At 35.2% G+C, this 12,900-nt stretch overlaps 1 protein-coding gene across 1 annotated transcript in view; it reads left to right on the forward strand.

Moving 5' to 3' along the window:
* ANXA10 (annexin A10) overlaps positions 1-12,900 on the forward strand; it is a 45,705-nt gene that overhangs the window by 19,725 nt on the left and 13,080 nt on the right. Inside the window, exons 4-6 of the mRNA XM_012811835.2 lie at positions 9,928-10,041; positions 11,510-11,600; positions 12,523-12,602. Coding sequence (XP_012667289.2) covers positions 9,928-10,041; positions 11,510-11,600; positions 12,523-12,602 — 285 coding nt within the window. The remainder of the gene's footprint in view (positions 1-9,927; positions 10,042-11,509; positions 11,601-12,522; positions 12,603-12,900) is intronic.

Consider the following 12,900-nt stretch of genomic DNA (forward strand, 5'->3'; position numbering starts at 1 on the left):
AAAAGAAAAAGCCAGTAAGAAACACAGGAAGCGCTGGGATTCAGGTATAATTTTAAATAAGGTGACCAGGGCAGGTTTCACTGAGATGGTAGGGAGGGGCCCACCGTGTGGATACCTAGAGAAAACACGGAGGGCAAAGTGAAGGGCAAAAGGAGAGCCCTGAGACTGGAGCATGTCTGAGATTCCAGGTCAGGAAGAAGCCCTCTGTGGCTGGAGGAGAGAAACAGGGGCAAGAGGAGATAAGGGCAGAGAAGGGAACGCAAACATTTTGTGTCTTGTGAACCTGTACAAGGATTTTGGCATTTTTCATGGAATAAAACATATGAGGTGCTCACTTTCTTCTGAGATCAACTATAAATAGCTGATTCTGGAGTTTGGAGTGAGAAGGAACATTCTGAGCAGATGAGTATCTAACCCGATTTTTATTTTTAGTGTGTTGAGGAGAAACCACAGGGTAGAGGCCGGAAGGGAAAGGCATTTGCAGGGTCCTGGGAATGATGACGGTAGCCTGGGCAGGGCTGCAGCAGTAAAGTGGTGACAATTCCTCGGTTTGTAGATGTTTGTAAGTTGGAGGCAACAGAATTCCTTGACAATCGGACATAGTAAAAGTTGGAAGAAACACAGTCAAAACGCTGAGGTAGAAACACAGAGAAACACACAGAAAGAGGAGGGAAGAGGTCAGACACTCTAGAATGCCTATTATATGCCAGAAAATATTTTAAGAATTTTACAGGAGTAGGTGCTGTTATTATTTCCCCTTTGGAGACAGGGAAGTTTACACCGAGGTCAGGTAACAAACTTGTAATGAAAACACCCTACCTCGCAACCTGTACATGCTAATGGCGTTAGATAATATCTGATGTTTTTTATTTTCCTGAAATTATACTATTTCATGGTTTTATTTATTTACTTATTGATTTTTACCAAGTCAGTTCAATCTATGTACAAGCGCGCGCCCATCCACGTTACAAGACAAAGACGCCAGCGCCACCTCGTGGCCACTGTAGGCCTCGGTCTACAGTGGGCTCCGCCGCTAGCGTTCGGGTTCCGTACAAAATTGTGTTAACACTTACACAGTGAAGACGCTGTGGCAAATGCACTGGGGGATAGTGATCAAAGCAATGTGACTAGAGATTAAGAGACTTTTGCAATGCTTGATTCATTTCCAGCTTGAACATTACCTTTCTTTAATCGGTAAGTCAGGGTTTTACTCTTTCCACATTCATTCATTCGTCAATTCTCCCATTTGTTTTTATATCCCCGTATGTGTCATGTATACTCAACACTCTGCATATTTTGTATGCTCAGCGCTGTGCTAGAGCTAGATGCTGAATTTGGAAGAATTTGTGAGAAAGTCCATGCCCTGATAGGCTTTGGGGAGAAACGCACAGATATAAAATGTTTATCATACAGTGTGGTTATTAAAATATAGTACAATAAATGCAAAAAATGGTGGCAAATAAATAGTAAACTTTACTTGGGGAGAGAGGAAGGCTTATGGAAAAGATGATAATTTTAATGTTTCTCCCTTTCTATCAATTGCCCAGTCCCTTAGCCTCCTGAGATAAAGGCATATTGAATTGGTCTGTTTGCATTCACATGCTCAATGCACTGCCACAAGATTTATTTTCTCAAAATTCTGTAGTCACCACCTATATGCTATATTCATCACCTTGCTGGTGTATCATCAGTAGCGTTCTGTGGACAAAATACTATAAGAAAAGAGCCTGAAATAAAAGAGCCTGGGGTGTTTGATTTCAAGTTCAGGCTCCATCACTTACTTGTAGTTCACAGAGCTTGTTATGCAACCTTTGTGTGCCTGGTTTTCCATCAGCATAGGATGGAATGACATGGGTGGGATGGCTGTATTTCCTAGGTGGTTGTAACCAGTTATTATACTTATTGTAATACTCAGAATACTGTCTGGCAGATATAAGCACTCAGTAAATACTAGTGATTGTCATAGTCATGACCCCCTCTGACCAGCCTGATCAAATTTTATTAGGGCCTTTCCTCTCTGCACAGTGAAGGTCAGAATGACTGACATCCAAAGTCCTTTGTAAAACAATTAGATTTCAAATCCATCCAATGTTTATTTAAGCTAACTGCAAATTTCACATGCAACGTTTATTCCACACCCAGACTGTACTTTCTCTGTCTTTAAACATTTTTTATTGTTGATACAGCCTACGCCTTTGTCTGACCAAAGCTCACTTCATCTTTCAAGGCTTAGCTTAGAACTACACTTTTCATGAACTCTCATTTTATTTATACTGTGTCTTTTATGAATTTTACAATTATGTAGGTTTCAATGCCTCACCCCTAAGGCCTTATTTGGGCCCCTCATAGAAAAGGAGATGAGAACCCAGCCTACATGCCTGTGTCTTGTTTTTAGCATTTCAGGGATGTTAAGTTGGAGTAAGGAACTAACGTCCACATGTACCCATGTAATATTCTGAAATTTAAAAAAAGTAAATTATAAAAAGAATTTGCAATTATTAATGATATCATTGCAAGAATATATTCACTATGAAATAAAAACATCAAAACATCAAAAAAAATTTTAAAGAAAGGAACAAGCATCCGACCTCCAGAGAGGATACTATACTAAACTCACCTGAACAACTTTACAAATTCTTCCTCTCTCCTAGAATTCTCATGGCCCTCCATCCCCTACCCTATGGCACCAATATTAATGATGGGCTTCATACTTTTTCCAAGGCATACCTATGTGGACAAATGCTAAAAAATGCTAAGTTACTTGGATCAATAATGTGAAACCAAGGATTAAGTAGTATGGCGCATGAATACAGTAGAAGATCTATTTGAGAGAAGTAGATAAATTGAAGATTTAGACCATACATATTCACCTAATAGATTCCAAAATGACAATTTAAAATGAAAAATCCACAAGATGGAGTATAATTTCTATAAAATAAAAAGCATTGACTTTAGCACAGTGTGATCACAAGCACAACCAAGACACAAAGCATTTCTAATGCCCCCAAATGTCATCCCTGTCCCTTTTCAGGCCATGTCCCTCCATCCTCATGAAAGTGATCACCTGTCTGCTTTCCCTTGGTCTTTATAGATTACCTTTGCTGTATAAATGGATTCATTCAAAAGATGCTCTTTTGTGTCTGAATTTACTTTCTCCAATAGTTTTTAAGATCCCTAGCCATTGCTATGGGTGTTGGTAGTTCATTTCCTAGTATTGCTGAGTATTTTTCAAGCATATGAATACATGAATATTTGTTTATTTATTCATCTCTTGATGTAATTTGGGTCATTTCCAATTTGCAGCTACCATGAACACAGTTGCTATAAACACTGCTTGTTCTACATGTTTGTAAATTTTCATATTTGTTGATTAATAGCTAAAACTGGATTTTGTTTCCATTTTTAAGTACATTTATTTAAAAAGCTACAAAACAGTTTTCTAAAGTGGTTGCAATATTTTCTAAAATGATAGTTGCAAATAATCCACTTGCCAACCTGATATCATCAGTCTTTTTTAAATTTTAGCCACTCTAGAAGATAAGCAGTGGTATTTCATTGTGGTTTTAATTTCCCTTAGACTAATCACTGCTGTCCTAAGTATCATTCCATGGGCTTATTTCCAAATTATCTGCTTTATTAGGGGAAGTATTTGCTCAAATCTTGGATCCACATTTTTATCAGGTTTTATTATTATTGAGTTTTAGGAGTTTCTTTTATCTTCTGAGCAGAAGACTTTTATTAGATATGTGAAGTAACAACATGTGGCTTTTCTTTTACTCCCTTAAATGTTCCTTTCAAAGAATTAAAGTTTCACTTTCCATACAAATTCATCACTCTGTTCACTTATGGTTTGTACTTTTATGTATTATCTAAAATTTTTTGTCTATACCAGGTTGCAAAGGTTTTCTCCTTTCTTCCAGATGATTCAAAATTTTAACTGTTCTTTGTTAGGTGTCTACCTCTAATACAGTTTTAAGCAGTAGTAGCCGGAGCAAATATTCTCACCTTGTTCCCAATCTTAAAGAATTACAATTTAGTTCTCAATAGTATCATCTCAGGTATGGAAATTTTGTAAATGCCCTCCATCTGCTTGAGGAAGATTCCTTTATCCTTCCTTTGGAAAGAGTTTTTATTATGATTATGTGTTAAAAATTCTCAAGATTTTTTGCCATATCTATTGATATCATCTTGTAGCTATTTTTCCTTATACTGAGCCCACCATGTACAAACCAAACCTGCATTCATGGGAAAAACCCTATTTGATCATTATGTGTCATTTTTTATGTATTGCTAGATATGACTTTTAAATATCTGAAAAGGCATTTTTTGTGTCTATGTTCATAAAGGGTATCAGTCTTTAATTTCTTTGCTTGTGAAGTCTTTTTTGATTTTTGTATTAGGGAAATGAGGCCATATCCGATAAATTAAGAAATCTTCTGCTAGCTACTATTTTTTGCAAGATTTTGTGTAGGGTTTATTTTACTTCTTTCTTAAATGCCTTATAGATTTTATCAGTGAGTCCACCAGAGATTTGGGGGAGGGGCATTCATTATAAATTTAATTTCTTTCACTAATAGTGGGTAATCCAGATTTCCTATTCAAGCCTAAATCTGTTTTAGTAATTTATATCTGTCATATAATTTGTCCATTTCAACTACATTTTTAAAATATAGTGGCATAAATGTGTTTGTAATATTCTTATCCTTTAATGCCTCTAATGCCTGTAATACATATATCTGCCATGCAAATCTATCTCCATTATTGGTAATTGTATTTTCTCTCTCTCTCTCTCTTTTTTTTTTTTTTTGACCGATCTAGAGTTTTACCAACATTATCGAACCTTTCAGAAACTCTGAATTTGATTTTATTGACAGTTTCTAGTATTCATTAATACGTATCATTTTGTATCCTTGATTTCTGCTCTTACAGATTTTTTACCTTCTTCTTTTTCTGGATTTAGTTTATTCTTTTTTTTCCAGATCTTTTGAAATGAAAGCTTCAGTAATTTATTTTATGTTTAAAAATTTATCTTCAAGCACCGTCTCAGCCACCTTTCACAAAGTTTGGCATGTTGTGTCACCTCCTTTGAATTTAAAGCACTCTCAACTTCCTTGTGATTTGATCTTTGGTCCTTGGGTAATATAGATGAATGTTGTCCAATTTCCAAATATCTAGGAATCTCCAGATATATTTTTATTATTAATTTCACAAATAATTAAGTTGTGGTGAGAGACTATACTGTAGATGATTTAAATTCTTATACATTTCTTGAGATCCTTTATTTTCACCCACCATCTGGTGTTTCATGATGAATGTTTTATGTGTGGTTGGGAAGAATGTGTATTCTGTTGTTAATGGTCAGTGTGCTATAAATATCAATTTGTTGGACAGTGAAGGCTAAATCTTATTATCATTTACCTATTTTCTAACTTTTCTATCAACTATGAAAGAAGATTTTTTTAAATCTCTAATTGTGGATTTTTCGATTTCTCCTTTCAGTTTTGTCAAATTTTTTTCTTAATATATTTCAAAATTCCGTTGTTTGGTAAATATACATGTAGGATTTTATTCTAATTTATGAGTTGATCCTCTATCGGTGTGAAATACCCCTCTTCATCCATAGAAATTTTCTTTTCTCAGAAGTGTACTTTGTTTGATATTCAAATAACTCCAGCGTTCGAGCTATCCTTTTACCTCAGCCTCCCAAGCAGCTAGGTCACTACAGGACCAGCCACTATGCTCAGCTGAATTATTATTTTTTTTTTATTTTAGAAATGGGGTCATGCTTTTTTGCCAGGCTGGATGTGAACTCTTGGGCCCATGTGCTTAGCCCATCTCAGCCTTTGAAAGCATTAAAAGTACATGTATAAGCTGCCACACCCAGCTCTTGGCTAGCTTTTACATGACTGTCAATGGTTGAGCAGACCTACCACCATCTATTACCTATTTTAAATTTAAATTTCATATTTTCTGTTCTCTTTTCTTAGCCTCTTTTGGACTAATTCATCTTGTGATTGGAGCTCATTTTAGATCCACTATTGCCTTATTACCTATATTTGTGTGTTTTGCTTTTTAAATTTTGCACTGTGGTTGGTAAAATGTACCCTTAATTTATGAAAGTCTATCTTTAAATAATATAACAATTTTATGTAAGTTTAATGCATTATAACTATATAATATCATCTTCCTTGATCTTTTAGGCTATTGTCACATTTTTCTTTTACACATATTTATATCACATAATACATTGTCACTTTTGTTATAAACAAATGTATGTAACATCTTTTAAAAAGATTTTGTTTAAAAAGTTAAACTCTTCTTGGTTTATGTATGTATTAAACAGTTATGATCCTCTTTTTTTTTCAGTTAGGTAGATGAAATTTTTCATTCCATTCCATTCCAAATAATTCCCTTTAATATTGCCTGCTGGTGTCACGTTTTGAAAGTTTTAGATTACCAGAAAATAACTTAATTTCACCTTTATTTTTGAAAAATATTTTGCTGTCTATAGAAGTTTAAATTGCTATTTTTTCACCTTTTCACCTGTAAGTACTTTCCATTGTGTCTGTCTAATATAATTTCGGGAGATAAGTCAGTAGTAATGACACTCTTCTTTATTCTCATGTCTTTTAAAAGATACAAGATATCTTTTTTCTCTGGCCATTAATATTTTTAAGACTTTCCTGTATCACCTTTTTTCCAGCAATTTGATTATCATGGGCCTGAGTGTACCTATAATAGTGTTTATTGTGCCTGCAATTGCTTGAATTTGGGGGGTTGTTATGTTTATAATTTATTTTAAATTTGGTAGCCATTCAGCTATTATGCTTTCGACATTTTTAATCTTTTATGTCTTCCCTTTTTATCAGACTCCAATAGCATGTGTTAAATTGCTTGACATCATCAGAAAGTTTTTGTGACAGTTATATCTTCATTTGGCAAAAGGAGACATCCAACTACTTTTTAATGGGCCTTTATGTAGTGAAAAAGAATTTTCAAATTATAATACATTATAGAACACTTTTCAGTTAAGCATCATTCACAGTTTGAGATAATTAATGAGAATACGACAGGTGATTTTTCCATGTTTGGAAATTTTATGAAAAGATTGTGTTTTTTAGAGTGAAACATCTACCTAATATTAAAGAGTATTGTATTTTTGTTCCTGTTAAATTGGGGGAATTTTTACCAATTAGAAGTAAATTTAAAACAAAACAGTAATTCTGAGAAATATTAAAACACTAATTGTCCATATAAAAAAGACAATTCTTTGCCTATGGTTTTTGATACAATGACTTTTAAGGACCATTCCAGGAGTTCTTTAAAATTATTACACAAATGATGTTAAAAGCAATAATTATATACTGCTGCACTACCACTGGTAAGTTAAAATTGAAATAATAATAATAATAATACAAAGGGTCAGTGGGGAGATGCAACAACTCACTGATATACTAATGGTGAGAATATAAAATGATGAAACTTTTGAAAACTCTTTGCAGTTTCTTAAAGAGCTAAACATTCACTTACCATTTGATCCAGCCATTCCACTTTTAGTGATTTCCTAAATAAATACAAATAAACATATTACTTTATAAAGATGAGGGCTGGGTGCTGTGGCTCATGCTGGTAATCCTAGCACTCTGGGAGGCCAAGGCAGGTGGATTGCTTGAGCTGAGGAGTTTGAGACCAGCCTGAGCAAGAGCGAGACCCCGTCTCTCCTAAAAATAGAAAAATTAGCCAGGCAGCCATCGTGATGGGAACCTGTAGTCCCAGCTACCCAGGAGGCAGAGGCAGGAGGATCACTTGTGCCCAAGAGGTTAAGGATGCTGTGAGCTATGACATCTAACATTCCACTCAGGGTGATAGAATGAGACTCTTTCTCAAAAAAAGGAACTGTACATGAATGCTTATAGCAGATTTATTGTGATAGCTAAAATCTTGAAACAACCTAATGTTCATCACCATGTGAATGATTTAACAAGTGACACAGCAGAATATTACTGTCTATAAATACAAATGAAATACTGAAGCATATAACACATGTGGATATCAAAAGTTTTTATTCTGAGTTATAAAAATGGACAAATATAATATATAGTGTTTAATTCCAGTTATAAAATCATCTAAAATGTGCAAACTAATTAATAATGACATAAATCATAGTTGCCTGGAGATCTCATTGAAAAGAGGAATAGACAGCACAGAGGCACAAGAATTTCTGAATGTTACGAAAATATTTAATATATTGATTGTTTAAATGGCATCACCAATGTATAAATATGTGCATTTCATTGTCCACATGAGTCTCAAAATTAAGCTTCCAAACCCATCCTAAAAATATTGCTATATACCTCACTGCTGAATGTTACTACCATCTCCTTTGAAGTATCCCCTTGGGAGGCTGTACACGGACACCAGTGCCTAGTCCACCCTTCAGAGCAATTTTGGAACTCTTTTCTGGAATGACCCTCAGAGCTGATGTCGTATTACCTTTCATGTCCTGAATGTCATCAAAATGTCTTCTTGCTGTAAATATTTCCTTTATCTTCAGGTAAAGAAAAAGTCATTGTGGGGGCAGATCAGGTGAGTAGGGAGGGTGTTCCAATACAGTTATTTGTTTATTGGCTACAAACTCCCTTGCAGACAGTGCTGTGTGCACTGGTGCATTATTGTGATGCAAGAGCCACACCTTTCTCATGCCCAGATTCACAGTTACGATTTTCCTAAGTGTTTACCTATTGATGTTACTTGACCTGGTATGCCTTTCACAGACAGCTGATAATTTTGGCTCTCAAGTCAATTAAATTTTGTAATGTTTTTATCACTTCTGCTCATTTATCTGCTCATTATTGGCTGCCCTGACCTCTCTTCATTGGTGATGTTTTTGTCTCCTCTCAGAAAAACGTTTAATCCATTTGTACACTGCTGTTTTCTTCATGCCATTATTACCACAAAGTTGGACTAATGTGTTCCTGATTTCATTTCCACTCTTGCTATGTTAGAATAGAAATTTACTATTTGTTGCTCTAATTAAGTTCTGACATTATCACAGCAGCACACAAAAACACAGAAATAGCGAATGCCTCTCAGAAAGACACCCCCACATGTCAACATGAACACAACTGAGAGACAATGATTAATGGATATACCAAGGTTATGAAATATCACTAAGTTATTTGTACAGTGCTGCCAATGTAAGTGCATACAGCAAATTCACAAACTCAATTGTCATACCTAGTGTATTATATCTCAATAAAATAGAAAGTCTTTTAACTCAAAAATAAATTTAAGACATAGGAAGTTTTCCTTTTAGAGACGGAGTCTCATTTCATTGCCCTTGTAGAGGGCAATGGAGTCTCAGCTCACAGCAACCTCCAACTCCCGGGCTTAGGCAATTCTCTTGCCTCAGCCTCTCAAGTCACTGGGACTACGGTGCCTGCCAGAATGCCAGGCTATTTTTTTGTTGCAGTGTGGCTGGGGCTGGGTTTGAACCTGCTACCCTCAGTATACGGGGCTGATGACCTACCCACGGAGCCATAGACGTCACCCCAAGATATAGGAAGTTTTTAACAGATGACAAAAATGTTATATTTATTCTCTTCCTTCATAAATTATTTAGATAACCACGCAACTCAAAAGCATCTTTACAGAATAACATGTTGATGGCTAATCAAAAATAACATAAAAAATAAAAATATAATTGTAGAAATTACTAAACCCTGGAAAGACCACAGATTTGGATTTGCTCAGTCTTAGCCCTAAAACCTTAATCAGTGAGAAACCCCAGATTCTGTCTTTCACATTGACTTGTTTTATGCAAAATGACAAGGAAAAGTAAATCTTACTAGAAAATTTTCTCCAATTATCTCATGTCTTGTTTAGGAACTGATGTAATAAAAATATATATATATTTTTCCTCCATAGGACCTGATTGGGGATCTGAAAGAGAAGCTCTCGCATCACTTCAAGGAGGTGATGGTTGGTCTCATGTACCCACCACCATCTTATGATGCTCATGAACTCTGGCACGCCATGAAGGTGATCTGACCTAAAAGTAAACCTGTACAGCTATAGGACAATATTCCTAGAGGGAAAATTATCCCCCGACACTCCTATACATGTATATGATTAAGGAGAGCAGAGGGAATAGCTAAACTGTGATGTAACAGTGAAAATAACATGGTCAGAGAAAGTGGCCTTGTTAGCTGGTGGGGCCTCCAGAGACCAGTGGCTGGAGTCACCAATTTTTCTGTTTACAGACTCAGACTTCCTGAGCCAGGTCCGTGTTGAGCTACCAAAAGGAAAGAATCAATACGCCTCCAGGGCTATTCAGATTTGCCTGTTCTCAACATGTATTTTCATATTGAGGAGACTATGTTAAAAATCATGTAAATATTTTAAAATTATGTGTTAAAATTTGGCTCAAGTCAAAATAAGGTATTGATTTAGACAGTGTATAGGTAACATCTTTATTTTTATGAACTTCAGTTAGTCTTTTACAAAAACAATTGCTCAATCTATCAGAGTTTTACTTTTGTAGAATTATAATACCTCTTTCTTATAAGAAAGTCACGTCCGTGAAATAAATTGGTTATGGATTTGTTAAGATTTTGTTGGCTAGGGACAGGGAGCAGAGAGGGAAGATCTTTTACTTCCAAATGCTGATATGAAACTCCTGCATAAGTGTTGAAATATTCCACTATGATGTCTGCCAATGACCAGCTCCATGATGGGTAAACAGTGTGTAACAGGAAAGCAGCAACAGGAAAAAAATTTTATAGGAACGTGGATTTCGGCCATCATGCTAATGATCAGAATAGGAATTGCCTAAAATTCTTGTGAACTTTAATAACTTTAAATGAATATCTCATCGATTTCTACCTCTTGCAAAAGTATGTGCCTAAGTATTACAAGAATAAGGTCATATGTTGCTGTTTAGATGAAGCTGGTATATTTTATCAACAGTTTATAGAAGACTAAGGATAAATGTGCCTTTCTGAAAAGGTGTGCTGTCTGTAAAATCACGGTCACAAGCCAGTACATGTACATGTCTGCAAGAGGCCCTGCAAAGGAAATGTTCAGGCAAATGGTACAAAATTCCACATCTAGGGAGAAGAAGAGACAGATCCCTAAAACATTCTTGGAAAATGAGAACATCCGCATTCTAATTTCAGCTTGCTAAAACCTGATATTCCAACAGCAAATGGAAATCCTCATTGCCGTGAGCATTGCTGAAACATTTTTTCCACATTGTTTAGAAATACCTATGCAGTTTTATTCTAAAGGAAGGAACAGTGTCTTTCAGATAATAAATGTATTATCTCCTAAGAGTCAGACAGTTAGTAAATGGCATAACCAGACTGACACTGGGCCTTTGTCCCAAACATCCTTTCCTCTCTGCCACCTCTCAGACCCTGACTACGCTGGGTCCTGCTGCTCTTCATAAGGTGCACTGTTATTCCCAATAAAAATGCTTTTATATTTCTCTCTTCTTTCATTTTTCCAGGGAGCAGGCACAGATGAGAATTGCCTTATAGATATATTAGCCTCAAGAACAAATGGAGAAATTTTCCAGATGAGAGAAGCCTACTGCTTGCGTAAGGAAATATATATATATATATGAGTATATTTTACTCATATATGAACTTCGTATTTTTAAGTAGCAAATAAAGCATTCCAGTTCATGTATTTTGAAGAATTTTCTTACATTTCAAATATGAATCACACAAGACCAATTAACCTATTAAGTAAAATTGATGGTAAACATTTCTCCAGACAATCAAGTTAAGCAAATTATGTACGAAAATAATTACAAGTCTCTCTGAGGAGAATGTTTCCATTAAGACAGGGAAGTTCCCTGCACCTTAGCTCAGGGGGCACTTTAACTCAAAATAGACAAAATAAAGTAATCTGTAGCTATCGCTCAGTGAAATCTATAAATATATGTACTTTGCTTTACATAAATTTCATTAGCCTTGTAATAGTCCTTAAAACCAAATTTTTTCATATTTAGAAGTTGGCAGGGCAACTATATTCATTTTCACAAAGGGCTTAATGCCTTAAATTCCATTACATTATGGGCTATATAACCTTGAATGTTAAGAAAATGTTTCAGACAGTCACCTCTATTGCATTTGGACAAAAAGAAGACTTTTCCAGGGGAATGAAGTAACAACTTTCACTTACAATATAAAATAAGTACTGGAGAAAAGTTCTGGACTCTGTGGAAGTCTATGGCAACAGAATGCAAAGCTCTGACCTTTGAGAACTGGAGAATATAAAATGACTCTCAATTCTGTTTTTTAATTTTGGAGTACAGGTAATTTTTTAAAGAATAGACCTATGCCTATGTCGCCACTAGGTGGCACCTTTCTTTGGGGACTTTTATTTACAAAGAAATGTCAACAGATAGACAATATTTCCTGCACTTACTTGGATAAGTAGCATTAACTTATCCAAAGCACATTGATTCATGGTTCCAAAGATATGATTATATCTTTAACATGGTTTATTATACAGAATACAGCAGTAACCTTCAAGAGGACATTTACTCAGAGACCTCAGGACACTTCAGAGACACTCTAATCAATTTGGTTCAGGTATGGCATTCCAAAATTCATACCATTTTTTTTTCTATTAAAAACTAGACATATATCATCTCCAAAACATAAAAGAGAAAATTCCAGTATATTATAGTTTGGTAGTAAATTCTGTGTAATGACCTTTCCTGAAGCCATGTTGAAGTCACTCAGCTAGAAACTTGAGTTGGCTTTAGAGACAAGCATGGCTAATGTACCAGCCCTAGTCTCAAAAAATTAGAAGACTGCCTTACAGTATACATACAGTATACATATATATATACTGCAAAGGAATTAAAAGGTTAGAATTATAAAGTTA

The sequence above is a fragment of the Otolemur garnettii genome, unplaced genomic scaffold (genome assembly GCF_000181295.1).
Source record: "Otolemur garnettii isolate 467f Iridium unplaced genomic scaffold, OtoGar3 scaffold00177, whole genome shotgun sequence".
Lineage (NCBI taxonomy): Eukaryota > Metazoa > Chordata > Mammalia > Primates > Galagidae > Otolemur > Otolemur garnettii.